Source organism: Ctenopharyngodon idella, chromosome 23, assembly GCF_019924925.1.
Source record: "Ctenopharyngodon idella isolate HZGC_01 chromosome 23, HZGC01, whole genome shotgun sequence".
In the NCBI taxonomy this organism is placed as follows: domain Eukaryota; kingdom Metazoa; phylum Chordata; class Actinopteri; order Cypriniformes; family Xenocyprididae; genus Ctenopharyngodon; species Ctenopharyngodon idella.
Genome location: NC_067242.1, coordinates 21,129,678 through 21,148,616, shown reverse-complemented (window position 1 = coordinate 21,148,616; position 18,939 = coordinate 21,129,678). Strand labels below are relative to the sequence as shown.

The 18,939-nt window shown below is 37.0% G+C and overlaps 1 protein-coding gene across 1 annotated transcript in view; it reads right to left on the bottom strand.

Moving 5' to 3' along the window:
* The window catches only part of dlgap1b (discs, large (Drosophila) homolog-associated protein 1b), a 143,132-nt gene that overhangs the window by 38,326 nt on the left and 85,867 nt on the right, over positions 1-18,939 (bottom strand). The window contains 3 exon segments of the mRNA XM_051882491.1: positions 106-352; positions 7,376-7,556; positions 12,616-12,827. Coding sequence (XP_051738451.1) covers positions 106-352; positions 7,376-7,556; positions 12,616-12,827 — 640 coding nt within the window.

The following is an 18,939-nucleotide window of genomic DNA, read 5'->3' as shown; positions in this document are numbered from 1 at the left end:
TAACATCCGGACACAAAAAATTTAGCGGCATGTCATTGACCCTTATAACCATGAATAAAACTTCAGTAATAATACTTGTTTTAACAGTTTTTAATGTGCTTGTACCTGTACTGCTCTGGATGGTTCTAACAGTAGTTGTAGTTCGAGGTGGTGTGATGGCCTGTCGTGCCGCTCTCTCCTCCTCTTCCTCCTGCGAGCAGCCCTTTTCGATGGCCCGCACGTAACTGTGACTCCTCATGCGGAAGCATCCGGACCCGGGCAGATCCAGAGCATCCACGGCCTGAGACTCCATCTCACCGAACACACTCTCACACACGGCCTCGATCTGCCCATTCACTTCCACCTCGCTCACCTGCAGGGGGAGACAACACGTCACCACATGCTGTCATATGCTGTCCTTCACCCTTCTGTCATGGGATCGATCATAGCATAGTATATATTACAAAGTGTAGATCGTAGTATATAGTATATAGTATATAAGTACACCTGTCTGAATGAGCAGTTTTTAAGATGTTAGCTCTAGGCTTACTCATGTACAGTGACTTTAAATCATTGTATTAAACAGACAGAGGAGCCTTGTGAAATCATAGGATTTTAAATGCTGCTTTTCTAAGGATCTAATAAAATACATTTGACTTTTCACACTAAGCTTAACTCTGGATTACAGCAGGTTTTAACCCTAGGCTAAGTAATGCTTCATACATTATGAAAGATGTTTAGCATGACTTTTTGTCCTGAGTTATGAAAAACTGCTTCAGAATTGCAGTACTAAAGGTATGATTACCGCATGGGAAGGTATGAACAGTGTGAAATATGGAACAAGATAACCGACGAGTATTTTAACCCAGGGTTAAAAATGAAATTGGGTTAACAATTTGAAGTTTGACAAACCTAAATATTTCATAACTCATTCACTTTTAAAATGCAAAATTATTTGAACATAATCTATACATTTGATTGACTGATTCAGGGCCTTAACCACCATAGACATTGAGGGAGACAAGTCCTTCCCAATAATTAGAAATGGCCAAAATGTCCCCCCCCCAATTAGAGTTGTCAAAAGTACTGACTTCGGTACCTTTTCGGTACTGAAATTTAAAAAATGTGACACTTTTAGCGCTGTTGAGCGGATTCATAAACACCTCTGATTGGCCATTGTTTTCACGTCTCATCAGATATTTCTGCGATTGGCTTCAATGATCAACGCTGTAAAAATGTTGTAAATAGTCATCAATGACGCTTTTCACCAAGCGCTTACAGAGATACACACGGAACCGTTTGAAAGCAGGCGTCTATTGCTGACCAGTCCGCTGATAGACACCTGCTTTCAAACGCTCCCGCTTTCAAAACGCTTTCAAATTAAAACACTTCCGTGTGTTTTCAAGCGCTGCCATGCGTTGATCATTGTAGCCAATCACAAACATATCCGATGAGCGCGTCAACACAATGGCCAATCAGCGGTGTTTACAAATCCGCTCAAAAGCGCTCAAAGTGTTACATTTTTAAAATTTGGAATGTGAATTCCAGCACGAACTGAACCGCAAGTTTAACGTTGAAAGAGAGTGAGGTTAGACGCAAATAGCAAAACAGTTAATTCGTCAACTGTTTTGCGATAGAAATGGTAAACGACCGACAGTAACATACAGTGATGCAAACTACTTGACTTTTTTCTCAATTATGGCCATTCTGAATTGAAAATATGCATTTACGTGAGTCATGTAATTCCTAACTGAGTGTGACGAGACAAGAAACCTTTAACATTTTCGACATATTAGGCATACAATTAAAACTACATGTGCGCAAATTTTAATGTAAATTAAAGGGTTAGTTCACCCAAAAATGCAAATTCTGTCATCAATTACTCACCCTCATGTCGTTCTACACCCGTAAGACCTTCGTTCATCTTCAGAACACAAATTAAGATATTTTTGATAAAATCCGATGGCTCAGTGAGGCCTGCATCTCCAGCAATAACACTCCCTTTTTCAATGCCCAGAAAGGTACTAAAAACATATTTAAAGCAGTTCATGTGACTACAGTGGTTCAACTTAAATATTATAAAGTGACGAGAATACTTTTTGTGCGCCAAAAATAACAAAATAGCGACTTTATTCCACAATATCTAGTGATGGGCGATTTCAAAACACTGCTTCATGAAGCTTCGAAGCTTTACAAATCATTTGTTTCGAATCAGTGGTTCAGAGCGCCAAAATCACATGATATCAGTAAACGAGGCTTCGTTACGTTAAGTGTTTTGAAATTTCAATAGTTCACGTGACTTTGGCAGTTTGATACACGCTCCGAACCACTGATTTGAAACAAAAGATTTGTTAAGCTTCGAAGCTTCATGAAGCAGTGTTTTGAAATCGCCCATCACTAGATATTGTTGAATAAAGTCTCTATTTTGTTATTTTTGGCACACAAAAAGTATTCTTGTGCTTTATAATATTAAGGTTGAACCACTGTAGTCACATGAACTGTTTTAAATATGTTTTTAGTAGCTTTCTGGGCATTGAAAAAGCGAGTGTTATTGCTGGAGATGCAGGCCTCACTGAGCCATCGGATTTTATCAAAAATATCTTAATTTGTGTTCCGAAGATGAACGAAGGTCTTACGGGTGTGGAACTATTACTGTGAGTAATAAATGACATAATTTTTAGTTTTGGGTGAAATATTTAATGCAAATATTATTTGCATAGTTCAACATGATTATTTCCCAACTAGAATTAGATCTAGAATTTTCTTCACTTTTATAAAAATGGTCAAGACATGGTTGCGGCCTTGGATTCATTATCATTTTATATATTAATATAATTTAATAATATATTGTTTGATTTATATTATTAAGTACTTCACAACCCAGGGTGCTTTGAGGCCATAACAATGTTTTGAGCATTGGAAAATGTCTTTTATTTTCAGAAATACATTTTTAAACATCAAGCATACACAAAAGCAAGAAAGGAAATCAGAAAGAATAAAAAAACATAAATGTATTAGTGTGTTTAAGACAAATTTGTGCTGTTAAGGGTCATTTAGTTTAGATTGACTTCTAATCAACTTTTCAGCCTGAAATTTCATGAATACCAAAAATGAGTAAAGTCATAGTAGGAAATTTGTAATAGGCTGGTTGATTAATAATGTAAGATAAATTGTTCGGAGAAAATGTTTGAATTGTGAATCCTGAGCTGTCATTTATCATGTAGGGTGAATTTAACCCTCTAATAGCCATGATGCATCTTCAATGATAAGAGTTAAACACACTAATACAGATAACACCAGAATAAAAGAGTGCAGAGGGGATGAAATCTGTACAAGTGAAAGCAATCAGGTGTGGCTGCATCACTAGTGCTCTTTCTATACTACAGCAGAGTAAGAGATGACAGTAAGGAGAAGTGCGATTGGATTTGCACAGAAACTAATCAGAGGGAAAGGTCTCGTGATTTGAGTTTCAAAAGGAAGTGGAAACAGGTTGTTTGGAGCATTCTGTGACTGAAGGACTGATAGTGAGTTGTGATTGGAGGAAAGGATAGCAGAGTGTTTGTCATTGGTGAAAGGAGGCTACAAGACAGACAGGCACTAAGGTCTGCTAATCATCTAGTAAGCAATAAACCCCAAAAACCTCACAGAAATACACCTACGCACAACACACGTCTGCATGCCCACACACACATTCAGTATACACATGAGGCACCCATGAATGATGTTTTTTTTGGTAAGCTAACTGAGCTTTTTGTCACTGAAATGATTGATATATCCTCAGGGAGCAGAAAAGACACACATCCACATACACGCCTGAGGGCAGTGTCTTTTTTCATGGGTGGGAGGAAACAGCTATTTAAAAGGTAAGGGCTGTTGTCTGTCTGAGTGAGCTGTCAGGCTCTGAACACTCACCTTAAAATTGTCTCGGTTGTAAACGCTGCCTGTCACCTTATCCCAGGGCTACAGAAGCTAATCTGGAAAACTCACCTTAAAATCCCATGGCAACAGGCGCTAATCCTGAAAACTCGCCTTGAAAATCTCTTAGCTACACATGCTAAAAAGGAAGAACCCTACTTAAAATTGCTTACAAAGCTTTACTGACACCAGCTCACCTTAAAAATGACCTTTGAGTATTTACACTAACAGTAAACGTGAGAGCTCAAGCTCCAGACAATGCTAATATTTTGTTGCTAGTTTATTCTCCTCCAGTTAGCAACAACAGCCCTTTCTGACTGAGTAGATGCATACTGTACTTAAAGGGTTAGTTCACTCAAAAATAAAAATTCTGTCATTAATTACTCACCCTCATGTCGTTCCACACCCATAAGACCTTCGTTCATCTTGAGAACACAAATTAAGATATTTTTGATAAAATCCGAGAGGTATCTGACTCCTCCATAGACAGCAATTTAAGGTCCAGAAAGGTACTAAAGACATCATTAAAATAGTCCATGTGACTGCAGTGGTTCAACCTTAATTTTAAGAAGTGACGAGAATACTTTTTGTGCGCAAAAACAAAACAAAAACAACGACTTTATTCAACAATATCTTCTCTTCTATGTCATTCTCTTACACTTTTTACATCCAGCGCTGCCAGGTTCTATGTCAGAATGCGAGCTCAGTATTGGCCAACGCTGTACATGTGAGCAGCACGACACATTCGTGTGATGCTGACACAGGAGACAGCATTCTGACGCAGAATCTGGAGGCGCTGGACGTAAACAACTTATGAGAATGACACAGAAGAGAAGATATTGTTGAATAAAGTCATTATTTTTTATTTTATTTTTGCGCACAAAAAGTATTCTCGTCGCTTCATAAAATTAAGGTTGAACCACTGCAGTCACGTGGACTATTTTAATGATGTCTTTACTACCTTTCTGGACCTTAAATTGCTGTCTATGGAGGAGTCAGACAGCTCTCGGATTTTATCAAAAATATCTTAATTTGTGTTCCGAAGATAAACGAAGGTCTTACGAGTTTGGAACGACATGAGGGTGAGTAATTAATGACAGAATGCTATGAATTCGGACATACTACTCTTTTCGCATACTGCCTTACTATATAGTAGGGATGTATGCATATTTTAATGCATGGATTGTGTTTGAATATTTCTAGAGCTGACCGATGTGGTAATGATCTTGGACTTGTATTAACACCTAGTGGTGTGGAGGTAGCATTACACAAAAACACTAGTTTCAGTTACAGATGACTATGTAGAAATACTCTATATGCAGTTAGCCATTATTAATTTATTCAGAGAGTAAATGGTCATGCGGTCTCAAAATGGCAAAAAAGAATTTTCCTTGTTTCCTTGTGTCGACTACCTGTGTTCACCCACACAATCATGTTTGGCTGTATGCATTCACTAATGTTTGTGTTAAATCTGAAGTATACTTTGGTCTTTAGCCTTATGGTCATCTGAAAAAGCACACCAACTTGGGCATCTTTAAAGGATTAGTTCATTCAGAATTACAATTTCCTGATAATTTACTCACCCCCATGTCATCCAAGAGTTTTATGTCTTTCTTTCTTCAGTAGAAAAGAAATTAAGGTTTTTGAGGAAAATATTCCAGGATTTTTCTCCATATAGTGGACTTCACCAGGGTACAACGGGTTGAAGGTCCAAATTGCAGTTTCAATGCAGCTTCAAAGGGCTCTACACGATCCCAGACGAAGAATAAGGGCCTTTTCTAGCGAAACAATCTGTCATTTTCTAAAAATAAATAAATAAATGTATATACTTTTTAACCACAAATGCTCGTCTTGCACTAGCTCTGCGATGCGCATTACGTAATCACATTGGTCACATGTGATGTAGAAAGTACCGATCCAGTGTCTACAAAGCGAACGTGCAAAGACTAAAGCCCTGTTCGCACCGCCAGTGACACGCAGCGACAAAGCGACAGGATCCCATTCATTTCAATGGAGCGCTGGCGACTTCCGGCGACAAGAGCGACAGTGACTGTTGGCGACAGAATGTAGGCGTGTCAAGTGACGGGAGACAAGCGACGAAAGTTCAGAAATTTCAACTTTATGCAAATGAGGAGCGAATTTCACGAGCGACAACCAATAGGAGTGAAGGCTCTGGAGCTCACGTCACCATCTTGAGTGCAGGCCAGACAGACAGGAATAGTTCCGGAGCGATTTCACTGTTTTATATGATTTGACTGTACATACATGGATATAATAAAATGATGCGCAGAAAAGAAACTGTCGGCAGTCTTGTGAGTTTGAATACATTTTGTGTTGTTAATTACATGATGTTGTGAGCAGTTTAGCACTGCTGCAGTTCATATTACAGTTTCCCCTGCATTGTGTTGATTATTAGGGACAAGAAAATTGATTATTTGTCAAATTCGAATGACGTTTTAATATTTTTTGACAGTATGAGTGAGTTCAATTTGTTGATAGATAGATCGATTGTTAATCTAGTTAATGATTTAATGCACTGAGCTCTACAACACTCTACAACAGCAGAATGGTACTTATAATTATTTTAATCTTAATTCCTAGTCAAATTAGAATGATTTCTTAGATTTATATATCATTTGTGATTGCATTTTCTATAGATATGATCAGACGTGCAGTCTACCAATGATATTAGAGCGACAGCACTAGGAACGCCCACAAGCGACTTCACAGTACAGAGACTAGCCACATGCAGCGAAAAAGTCGCTGGCGGTATGAACAGGGCTTAAGTCAAACGCCCTTTACAAAAAAAGGTAAAACAACGATCTCGGACGGTTTTGAAGTTGGAGGAGAAAATGAGAAGGAGTTTTTCACCATACTGCGGTACTTCCACCTACGTCACACATGACCTTTCTAACGTGATTACGTCATGCGTGGCGCATCGCAGAGCTAGTGCAAGATAAGCATTTGTGGTTAAAAAAAAGAGAAAAAGAAAAATCCTGAAAAAATGTTTTCCTCAAAAACCTTAATTTCTTTTTGACAGAAGAAAAAAGACAAACATCTTGGATGACATGGGGGTGAGTAAAATATCAGGAAATTTTATTCTGAACTAATCCTTTAATACACAGTATTCACAACAAACTATGATTTTTGATTCTCTAGTCCTAATCTTCCATATTATATAGGCTATATAGAACTGATAGTTTGCAAATTAGGATTCTGAATAATGGATGACTGAAGAGATGATAAAGGATTCCAGAGATGAGATGATTCATGGGATTGAGCAAAAACTGATTGCTTGAGCAAAAACATTTCCTTTCCTGTTTTTCCTCCCCTCTGCAAACCTTGAAGAGGCTACGTTGACAAAGGTTCTGTTTGGAAATCACCTTTAGGATCTAATCCAGGACCAGTTGTTTTCCAACTGGTTTAAGATAAGTATCTTAATGGCGATTTCCACCACAGAACGAGGGGGGCGATGACCAACCTGGCTGATGGTGCTCATGGCCCTCATGTAGCTCTCGTTTCGGGAGCGAAATTTGGGTGAGGCCAGCAGACCGGCCGGGTCCAGACTGTCCAAACTGCGGTTGATTGAAACCTCACTCACCGCTCGCAGGTAACTGTGACTCCGGATCTGCAGCTTGGGGGAATGGGACTCCGTACTGATCCTGCAAACAGAAAGAGAGTGTGAACAGGTGTACAAGTACTTAATGAGGGGTGAGAATGAAATTAAAGTTGACATTACTCTTGTAACTCACACTCATTCATCATGTTCCTGTGTTTTCTCATACTCATTAAAGCTGACCTAAAAACTATTCTACTTTGTTATGCGTGTATGTGTGTGCTAGCATATTCTTCATATGTCTGAGACCAATGTAAACATGAACTCCTCACAATTAGTACTGGCATTTAACTGTTTTTGTTTACATGAGGATGGGCAATCAGGTCCTTGAAATATAAACACAGAAATGCATTAAAACATGAACACACACAAACACACATCCTATCCCTCCAGGTCGAGTCAATCTTAATTATGGATGCGGCTCTTAAAATAGTATGCAGTTACAGCAAGTAAAAACACACATTAGTCATTCTTCACTGGAGTGAGGAATGTGGAGAGAGAGAGTAAAAGAGAAACAAAGAGGAAAGAATGCAGGAAAGGTACAAGAATAGATTAAGAGGAAGAGATGACAGTGGATGAAATCAATTACAGCAGCAAATAATGAAAAAACACAACAAAATAGTAGAAGTTCAGTGAAGTGTACTGTGAGGAGGGAAGGATACATTTTGATATTGTGGAGAAAAAATAGGACAAATTCCCATTAAATGCTATTATTTCAGGACCTCAGGTTCTGAAATAGCAGTTTTCACATTATATATACACTACCAGTCAAATGTTTGGAAACATTACTATTTTTAATGTTTTTGAACAAAGTCTTTTATGTTCATTAAGGCTGCATTTATTTCATAATAAATACAGAAAAAACAATAATATTGTGAAATATTATTACAATTTAAAATTATGGTTTTCTATTTAAATATACTTTACAATATAATTTATTTCTGTGATGCAAAGCTGAATTGTCAGCATCATTACTCCAGTCTTCAGTGTCACATGATCCTTCAGAAATCATTGTAATATGCTAATTTATTATCAATGTTGGAAACAGTTGTGCTGCTTAATATTATTTTATAACCTGTGATATTTTTTCAGGATTCTCTGATGAATGAAAAGTTAAAAAAATATCAGCATTTATTTAAAATAGAAATCTTTTGTAACAATATACACTACAGTTAAAAAGTTTGTGGTCAGTTATTTTTTTTCTTTCTTTTTTTTTTTTTGAAAGAAATTAATACTTTTATTCTGCACGGATGTGTTAAATTGATAAAAAGTGATAGTAAAGATTTATATTTTGAATAAATGCTGTTCTTTTTAACCTTTTATTCATCATGGAATCCTGAAAAAAGTATCACAGATTCCAAAAAAATATTAAGCAACACAACTGTTTTCAACATTGATAATAACTGAGTATCAAATCAGCATATTAGAATGATTTCTGAAGGATCATGTATAATACTGGAGATTTGATGCTGAAAATTCAGCTTTGATCACAGAAATAAATTATATTTTAAAGTATATTAAAATAGAAAATCTAATCAATTAAATTGTAATAATATTTCACAATATTATTGTTTTTTCTGTATTTATTATGAAATAAATGCAGCCTTAATGAGCATAAGAGACTTCGTTCAAAAACATTAAAAATAGTAATGTTTCCAAACTTTTGACTGGTAGTGTATAAATATATATATATATATATATATATATATATATATATATATATATATATTTATACACACACACACACACACATACATATATATATATATATATATATACACATATATATATATATATATATATATATATATATATATAAATCATTTATATATTAAATACACATTTAAACTATTATATTTGATATACACTATTGTATAATTTATAAACATTACTCAATCAGAAACTTCACAGTTAATTTTTAATATAATTAATTATAATAATTTTTTTTTTAAATTTTCGGTTTTGGTTGAAGTTTGGTCTGCTGCATTTTTGTGTCTTGACAAAAATTTGGCTAATACAAAAAACTGTACAAACTATAAATTGTAGATATGACTCATGGCTTCATTGTAAGTCTGTGGAATTGTTTTGAAGAAATAAAGGAAATATCTGTCTATAATGAGCACAGGCCTCAGGGGATTGCATATTCATTATATAACGCAACTTTTTTTCTTTTCTTGGTGTATACATGCAGTTGTTTAAGCACACATGAGCATGAGTGTGTATGTCTACTGTATTATTGTGTGTCTGAATAAAAAGTGTGCTTATGTGGATATAGGTTTATAAATTTCTAGTTCTTTTGTTATTTATTATTTATCAGTTTTATGTATGTGTGTGTGTGGGAGTATGTATATGTGTGTTTGAATGTATGTGTCCATGTTCGAGTTCAAGGCACAATGCTCTGATTATAAATATTCAATGCTGCAGCACTTCCTGTCAAGCAGAAAATAGATAAAGAGCCCATCACAGGGTCCCTATGAAGTGTTCGCTGTTCCCTACACACTGAACAGGGAGTATCTGAAGAGATTCATTTGAAACGCCATCACTTGAGTCATGCACATTAGGAGTCTGATGACATACACCGAACAGGCATAACATTGTGACCACCTTCCTAATATTTTGTTTGTCCCCCTTTTGCTGCCAAAACAGCCCTGACCCGTCAAGGCATGGACTCCACTAGACCCCTGAAGGTATCTGGCACCAAGATGTTAGCAGCAGATGCCCATGACCCTGTTGCCGGTTCACCACTGCAGACCGGGAACACCCCACAAGAGCTGCAGTTTTGGAGATGCTCTGACTCGGTCATCTAGCCATCATCTAGCCATTTTTCCTGCTTCTAACATCAACTTTGAGGACAAAATGTTCACTTGCTGCCTAATATATCCCACACACTAACGGGTGTGAAGAGATAATCAGTGTTATTCACTTCACCTGTTAGAGGCATAATGTTTATGACCACTGTTTAATGTTCATAATTTTATTTATGTTGACATTATTCATGGACTTTTAATTTGCATTCTCACTCTACCTGTGCTTTCCTTCTTTTTAATCCGTTTCCTTGGTTTCTGATTGTTCCACACCTGTGTCTCATTATGGGCATTAACTCCTGTGTATTTTATTTCTTATGTTCTTCCTACTCATTAGCCTTGAGTTGTGTTCGAAATCACCCCTATACCCTCATTCACAATTCCCTAGATTACTCTACTATAGTCCACTTGAAGGAGTAAATGAAAATGAGTGAGCGAATTTGGTGCTGGAAGGACTGCTGCTTTTGCATAGTTTGTGCTTGCTGTTATATAATAATCATTTGAAACTTAGAAAACTGGCCGCTCAATAGTAATTTTATCTTGTTTAATTAAATTTTTTATCTTAATTAGATTTATATTGAACTCTGTCATGGAAACTAGCATGTATAAACCTTAATTAAACAATTTAATAATCAATTAAAATGGAATTTACCTGTATGATATTATGCTGTACCCACACTGGACCAGCAGTTTGGAAAATGGATGAATGGATGATTCAGCTGTGGGCGCCATCTTCTGGCGAGAAGCGGGAATTCATTCGGAGTGAATTCCCTCACAGTGCATTATGGGTATTCTCTAACCGCTGAGTGTACATCGGTTGTACACCCATTATTGTGGTGCATTATGGGATTGAATGAGTGCACTCGATAATGTCCACTATGGTTTCGGACACCACTACAAATGTCTGTCCCCTCAAATAGTGCCCTATTAAAGGGTATAGGGGGTGATTTCAGACAAAGTCATTGTCAGGTACTCTTGTGTTAGGCTGCTATAGTTATATTATATGTGACTGGTTAATCTGTGTGATTCCAGTATCTTCATCTTCCTATTCCTTATTAATTGTTGAATCTAGATCCTGTGTTTTAAATAAGCCTCCTATGCTCGCAAAGGCTGCATTTATTTGATCAAAAATACAGTAAAAAGAGTAATATTGTAAAATATTATTACAATTTCAAATACATGTTTTCTATTTTAATATATTTTAAAATGTAATTTGGTCCTGAGATCATCATTACTCTCTTCAGTGTCACATGATTCTTCAGAAATCATTCTAATATGCTGATTTGGTGCTCAAGAAACATTGCTTATTATTATCAATGCTGAAAATTGTTGTACTGCTTAATATTTTTGAGGAAACCATGATACATTTTTCAGGATTTTTTTAATGAATAGAAAGATCAAAAGAACAGCATTTATTTGTAACATTATAAATGTCTTTACTGTCACTTTTGATCAATTTAATGTGTCCTTGCTAAATAAAAGTATTAATTTCTTTAAAAATATATATATATTTCAATTATTACACCAAACTTATGAGCATCTGCTGTTGTCAGAGCGATAAGACTCTCATTATACGAATGCTGTGTTTGCAAAGTTTACACACAAAAGCGCACATTCACACACACAGAACCAAAAGTGTTGTGTTGAATCTCTTTATAATGCAAATCAGTTTGTTCTCATGAATAAGTCTGTGGGATAAAAGTGACTCACTTCATTGTATATAGTCTAAGTAGGATATGTTGTCACTGTATAGTAGTACACAACTATAATATGTGAGGTTTTAACATAAATAAGAAAAATAGAACTCAAGATCAGTTCCTACATTAAAAACAGACCTATTTTCAGATGATATAACGGTGCACAACTAAAAAAATGTCAGTAGGAACTTTAAAGGCGCAGGAATATTCCCTTTGAAATGACTTTGTTCTGTTGAATTTTTAATAAAGGGGAGAGTGAAAAGATTTCACCGTAGTGGTAAGAGTCTCAGGACACTGAGGGATTTTATATGAAATTGCACCGAGTGTATGCGTTTGTGTGTGAACAGAGGTGGGGTTTAAGGACGAGACTACACCCTCTCTAGAGACACATCCCAACAGCACTTAGAGATGCGGAATGGGTTGAGCGCCTGTAAAATAACATGTTTAAAATGACCCCAGAGAAAATGATGGTTCATTGAAATTGCAGACGGATCGGTGGGCCCACGCACCTGCAAGCTTTATGTACACACAGAGTACATGCATTTGATTTCCCATGTGATTTCATGGCGGCAACATGCACAAGCTAATACTTTTCCAGACTCACTTGAGTGTGGTCATCTCGGTGAGGGAAGGCTGGGTGGCTTTCAGATAACTGGCTCTCCGGGCCTGGACTTTGGGTGAAGGTTTGGGGCTGCAGTCCGAGTCTCCACTGTCCTCCTCTGCCATAGCCTTAATGTAGCTGCCGCTCCTCATCCTCCTGCACGGGATCTCGTCATCCTGACCCACAGAGAAGGCACCCCACTCATCCTGAGGAACCTGCACAGACAGAGAGAAAGTTAGCTTCTCATAAACACCTGATCTGCCTGTAACACTTAATAATAACTACAAGCAATAAAGCAAATAATGATGTATTAGATAATAGAGAATTCATGTGTATTCATATGATCATTCAAACATTAACGAGCACATTGATTTATAAACAGCTGCAAATGGTGTTTTAATGATTAAGATGTTTATATATAAACATTGTTGCAGAGTTATTTTAGTATTAATTATAAACTACAATAGAATTTATTAATATTTTGAATTAGCTTTATTTTTATATTTTTAGTTTTCATTTTAATTTTAGTTTAAAATATTAGTTCACTTTCAAATGAAAATTACCCCAAGCTTTACTCACCCTCAAGCCATCCTAGGTGTATATGACTTTCTTCTTTCTGATGAACACAATCGGAGTTACATTAATAAATATCCTGACGCGCCCAAGCTTTATAATGGCAGTTGAATACGGAAGACTGTCTGTTGGAAGCTAGATATTTTACTTTATAACTTGTTAAATATGGATATTTTTCTTACACAAACACATCGCTTCACTTCAGAAGGACTTTATTAACCCCCCAAAGCCGTGTGGAGGACTTTTTTGATGGATGGATGCACTTCTTGAGCTTCATACTTGTTGGTCCTTTTCACTGCCATTATAAAGCTTGGATGCATCAGGATATTTATTAATATAACTCTGATTGTGTTCATCAGAAAGAAGAAAGTCATATACACCTAGGATGGCTTGAGGGTGAGTAAAGCTTGGGGTAATTTTCATTTGAAAGTGAACTAATCCTTTAAGTTATAGTAATTTTGTCATTTTTTTTAAAGGGGGGGGGGGGGGGGGGGGATGTCTAAGGCTATTTCATGCATTCTGACTTATTTACACTGTTAAAAAGTTGTATTCTCATACTAAACATGGCCAAAGTTTCAAAACACGAGTTTTTACGCAGTATTTCAGTGCCAAATACACTCCTTCCGGATTTGGATATGTTTCGGAAAGTTTTTTTCGAGTATGGCCCTGTATCACATCATAAAGGGTGGAATTCCTTGTATGGGCACTTCTCCCTGATAATGATTTGTTTTTGATTTGTTTTTCCGGGGCAGCAACTGAGTTGTGCGCGCATGTTTGTTTGTTTGTTCCCGGAATTTCGTTGACGAATGTTTTGTAAACAAGTCCCATTTCGACGCTGGATTTGCAGATCACAGGCGGTGAGTAAAACCGCATCAAATGTCTGTGTTTTGTTGGCAATCGGCGCGCAAGTGCATATAATGTAAACAACACAAATGTTTTTGTTCCCTTTTTATTTATAACGATGTCGCAGCTTGCAGACCATCACTACGCAAAAGCTGCGTGAGCTCGTGACTCTTGCCCACGGCACGCCTCCAGGAGTTCAGCTTTTTTCGGAAAGATTCGGTACAGCGTATCTATCTTTTATGAATATGATAAAACTAAAAACTTTTTGGAGATATGAAGGATGCAATACTACTCTATAGGTACTCAAGATAAACATGAGATTGGCGGAAACTGTACACTTTAAATAATTCTATTAAGCTTTAATTGATTTTTATTTCAGTTTTAGTAAGTACTTCAAAAATACTGTAAAACTTAAATGGGTGGAAACCTGATGATGATTTGTTTCATATTTATTTATGTGTACAATATATATATATATATATATATATATATATTTTACATTTGTTAGTGTATGTTTATGATTAGAATGTTTATAAATTTATATTAAATATTTGCATTTACTAAATATATTATTAACCTTTTTTCTAATTCTAATAAAACATTTGCAACTCATTTCCAACTGTTTAACAAGCTACATATATCCTAAACCTTATACATAAGTGCATAATAATTCATTGCAACTCCACGAATAAATTATGTGATGATCAATGTTTTAAAACCATACAAACATGCTTTATGAACGACTAACTGTTAACTAATACATCACAAATGCTTAATGTGCAATTATTCTAAAAAATAATTAACCAGAAACCATCCGTGCTGAACTATAGATGACGCAGCTATGACTATAACTTCTCAGTCTCTTCCCACATTATCTCTATAACACATAAAGCCTCTTAGATTCATCATATAATACACTCTTAAAAAGCTAAAAGAGCATCCTGGCATAACATGCATGGCCTTATGCAACCCGTACCCACACACTAACACCTGCTGCTCCCACTACAAAACACAATATTGACTTCTGCACAGCCAACATCATTATCTGAAAACGATCTTGAAAACATTTTACACCCACTTGCACTATTCATGTACAACACACGTAATGTGCACTTCTCAAACCCTCACCTCAAAAGCCTCTCACCTCTCTGAGATGAATAACAATCATTTCATATTATCCAGCAAGGCTCGGCTTCTTTTAAAATCTTCCATTTTTAGTGGCCAGTGAAGGAGAACTATAGTAAGCCCGGCTGCAGGCTCACTGCGTGATGTGCGTCGCATGCTAACGCAATTCTTTCACACGTTCCCCTCTTTTTCACACGCTCTAACTAGGGGGAGAAGCCAACAACCTTTCCTCCGTCACCGAAAACAGAAGAGAAAGGGGCACAAAGAGAGATATTGTTCAGACCAGTGAAAAAGATCCACTCTCTGCGGAATTCTTTTTTTAAAAGAGTAGAGGATGGAAATGAGGAAAAGGTGCAGAAAGAGAGAGGGACAGAAAGGAAACAAAGTACCTGAATGCTACTTTTATGGGCTCTTCTTGTAAACTCTGCTATGAAGCTATGAAGATGACCATGACCTTAGTGTTAAAGTAGCTATAGCCATTCTGGCAACTAAGACGTCTAAAGTTATCCATGTCTTACAGTCAAGCTAACTCTATTACCAGACAGACTCTCATTACTGCAGATGGGGGCTCAGATATGGGCACTTTGGCAGTTCTCCTTGGAGTTCAGCCTTTTTATTTAGTTCCTCTATCTTTCCGGACTCCATTATCTGCAACGTCTTCTCTTACCCTTCCTCTCTCATTCTCTCCCTGACTCTCTCCCATACACACAAACTTCACTGTAGTCCCTTGTACTTTGCATTGTAAAAATGGTTTAAATTGTTATATTTATCCAATTAACTTCATGATTCTGAGTTTTTTTCATGAGTAAATAAAATTTTGCACACACACAATATATATACACAACCTGAATTCCGGAAATGTTGGGACGTTTTTTAAATTTGAATAAAATGAAAACTAAAAGACTTTCAAATCAAATTTTACAATTTTATGCACAAAATAAGCTCATTTCAAAATTGATGCCTGCTACAGGTCTCAAAATAGTTGGGACGGGGGCATGTTTACCATAGGTGTAGCATCTCCTCTTCTTTTCAAAACAGTTTGAAGACATCTGGGCATTGAGGTTATGAGTTTCTGGAGTTTTGGTGCTGGAATTTGGTCCCATTCTTGCCTAATTTAGGTTTCCAGCTGCTGAAGAGTTTGTGGTCGTCTTTGACGTATTTTTCATTTAATGATGCACCAAATGTTCTCTATAGGAGATCTGGACTGCAGGCAGGCCAATTCAACACCCAAACTCTTCTATGATGAAGGCATGCTGTTGTAATAGCTGCAGTATGTGGTTTTGCATTGTCCTGCTGAAATACACAAGGCCTTCCCTGAAATAGACGTTGTCTGGAGGGGAGCATATGTTGCTCTAAAACCTTTATATTCCTTTCAGCATTCATAGTGCCTTCCAAAACATGCAAGTAGCCCATACCGTATGCACTTATGCACACCCATACCATCAGAGATGCTGGCTTTTGAACTGAACTCTGATAACACACTGAAGGTCTCCTTGCTCTTTAGCCTGGAGGACACGGCATCCGTGATTTCCAACAAGAATGTCAAATTTGGACTTGTCTGACCATAGAACACTTTTCCACTTTGAAACAGTCCATTTTAAATGAGCCTTGGCCCACAGGACATGACTGTGCTTCTGGACCATGTTCACATATGGCTTCCTTTTTGCATGATAGAGATTTAGTTGGCATCTGCAGATGGCACGGCGGATTGTGTTTACCGACAGTGGTTTCTGGAAGTATTCCCGGCCCATTTAGTAATGTCATTGACACAATCATGCCGATGAGTGATGCAGTGTCGTCTGAGGGCCCGAAGACCACTGAATCTTTTGATGATGTTATGCACTGTAGATGATGAGATATACAAAGCCTTTGTAATCTGTAATTCCACAATCTTTTTATGCACTATTTCAGAGCTCTGCCCATCTTTACTTCTGAGAGACTCTGCCTCTCTAAGACATCCCTTTTATAGCTGATTTGAAAGTCTTTTCGTTTTCATTTTATTCAAATTTAAAAAACGTCCCAACATTTCCAGAATTCGGGTTATATATATATATATATATATATATATACACACACATATATATAATTCATCATAATTTTTGTTCGTTTAAAATTTTCGTTTATAAAATCCACTGCTCTCCTCTTTCCCTTTCTGTTTTCTCCATCACTTTCTTTTTCCTGTGAATTACTTTGTCACATAGTGAACAAAAGAGACTGAGAGAGATAGCAGAAGGACAAACACAAATTCCATTTTTTTCTCCTAATCTTCACACAAACAGTCACTGATCTCCAGGGCTGCAGGCAGAATTTTTTTCTCAGTTATCCTTCATTTATTTGTTTATGATCTCTCTATCACACAGCCTTAGTCCACACCAAAGAAAACAAATCACAAGCCGTGGTCTCTGAGTTCATTTTAATCTGTCACAGTGCCGCTATTACACAGCAGGTCAGTCCCAACTCCTGAGCATATGTTAAAACATTCAAACACATTGACATTATAAGGAACCATTCACACAGGACATGTTGCGTTAAAAACAGCTAGGCAAAGGCCTAATGGAATAAAACAGAATGCAGGTATCTTTATATGCTGAAACACTACTTTTAATTTGACGTGATAAAGGCCACGTCGCACCATTGAGACACATTGCAATGGGCGACGTCTACATCAATCCGGAGACATTTGAAAACGGAGTTTTCCCATCCACACTAGTGTTTTCAAGCGTTTTCCAAAAGTTGCTCATGCACACTGAGGTGCCATCCAGCAGGTTTTCATAGAAAAACAAGAGGAAGACATATTGCAACAGTCAAACACGACCGTCTAGCATGTTTTCATAAAAAACTATTAGAAGTAATCAAGACCTGTCATAATGGTCACAGATGTCTGTTTAGCTATTTGTCAAGCAAAAACAGTGAGATGCATCACAATGGTCAATGGCATCCCTCTAGCACAGGGCTCTTCAACTGGCGGCCCGCGGGCCAAATCATCTTCATCCTGCCCGAGGGCACCCCAACCTCCCTCCTCCTCTTTTCCTGGCGGTGCGGCTAAATTTGGTTAGATACACGGCCGCAGTGGCGCCTGTAGCTGTTCGATTATATATGCACTGTTCGTACCATGCACGCTCCTCCGACTGACCTGAGAAACATTTTCCATGCGAATATTTCAGCAGTTATTATGCGTGTCCAGTATTTCTGTCGACTGAACCAGCAATATCATCTGAAGTTGTTTCTTGGACAGTAACAACAAATACAAAACAAATAGCTGTTATCATGTGTTTCACTAGTTTACATTGAACTATGCAGCATGGCCTAGTGGATAACGGAACGAAAGCTTAAAGGAGCTGCGTTTATTTCCGGTCCCGGACACCATTATTAAACAGCGTTGCGACATCCAGTGAGAAGCGTTTCAATTCGACACACACCTCTCGGTTACAAACCACAAATCACTCGATGATTAAGCTAGTTTTAAATTGGATGAAACAACATTTCCAACAAGACTGATGAGGAAAACAGGAGAAACGTGCCATGAATGAAGTTAGAATACTTTTAAATCAGAGACGGTCTATCTGTCATTTAGCACTTTTTCCATACAAAACTATTAAAAAATAGAGATGCATCACAACAATCAAAGACATCCCTCTAGTACTGTCATAGAAAAACAATTAAAAACAGTGAGGCGTATTGCAGTCTGGCATAGAACAATTCATAGATTTCCATAGGCAAATTTAAAACACAGCAATATCCATCAAAATGCACACTTTATCAAAGAAAAACAATTACAAAACCGAC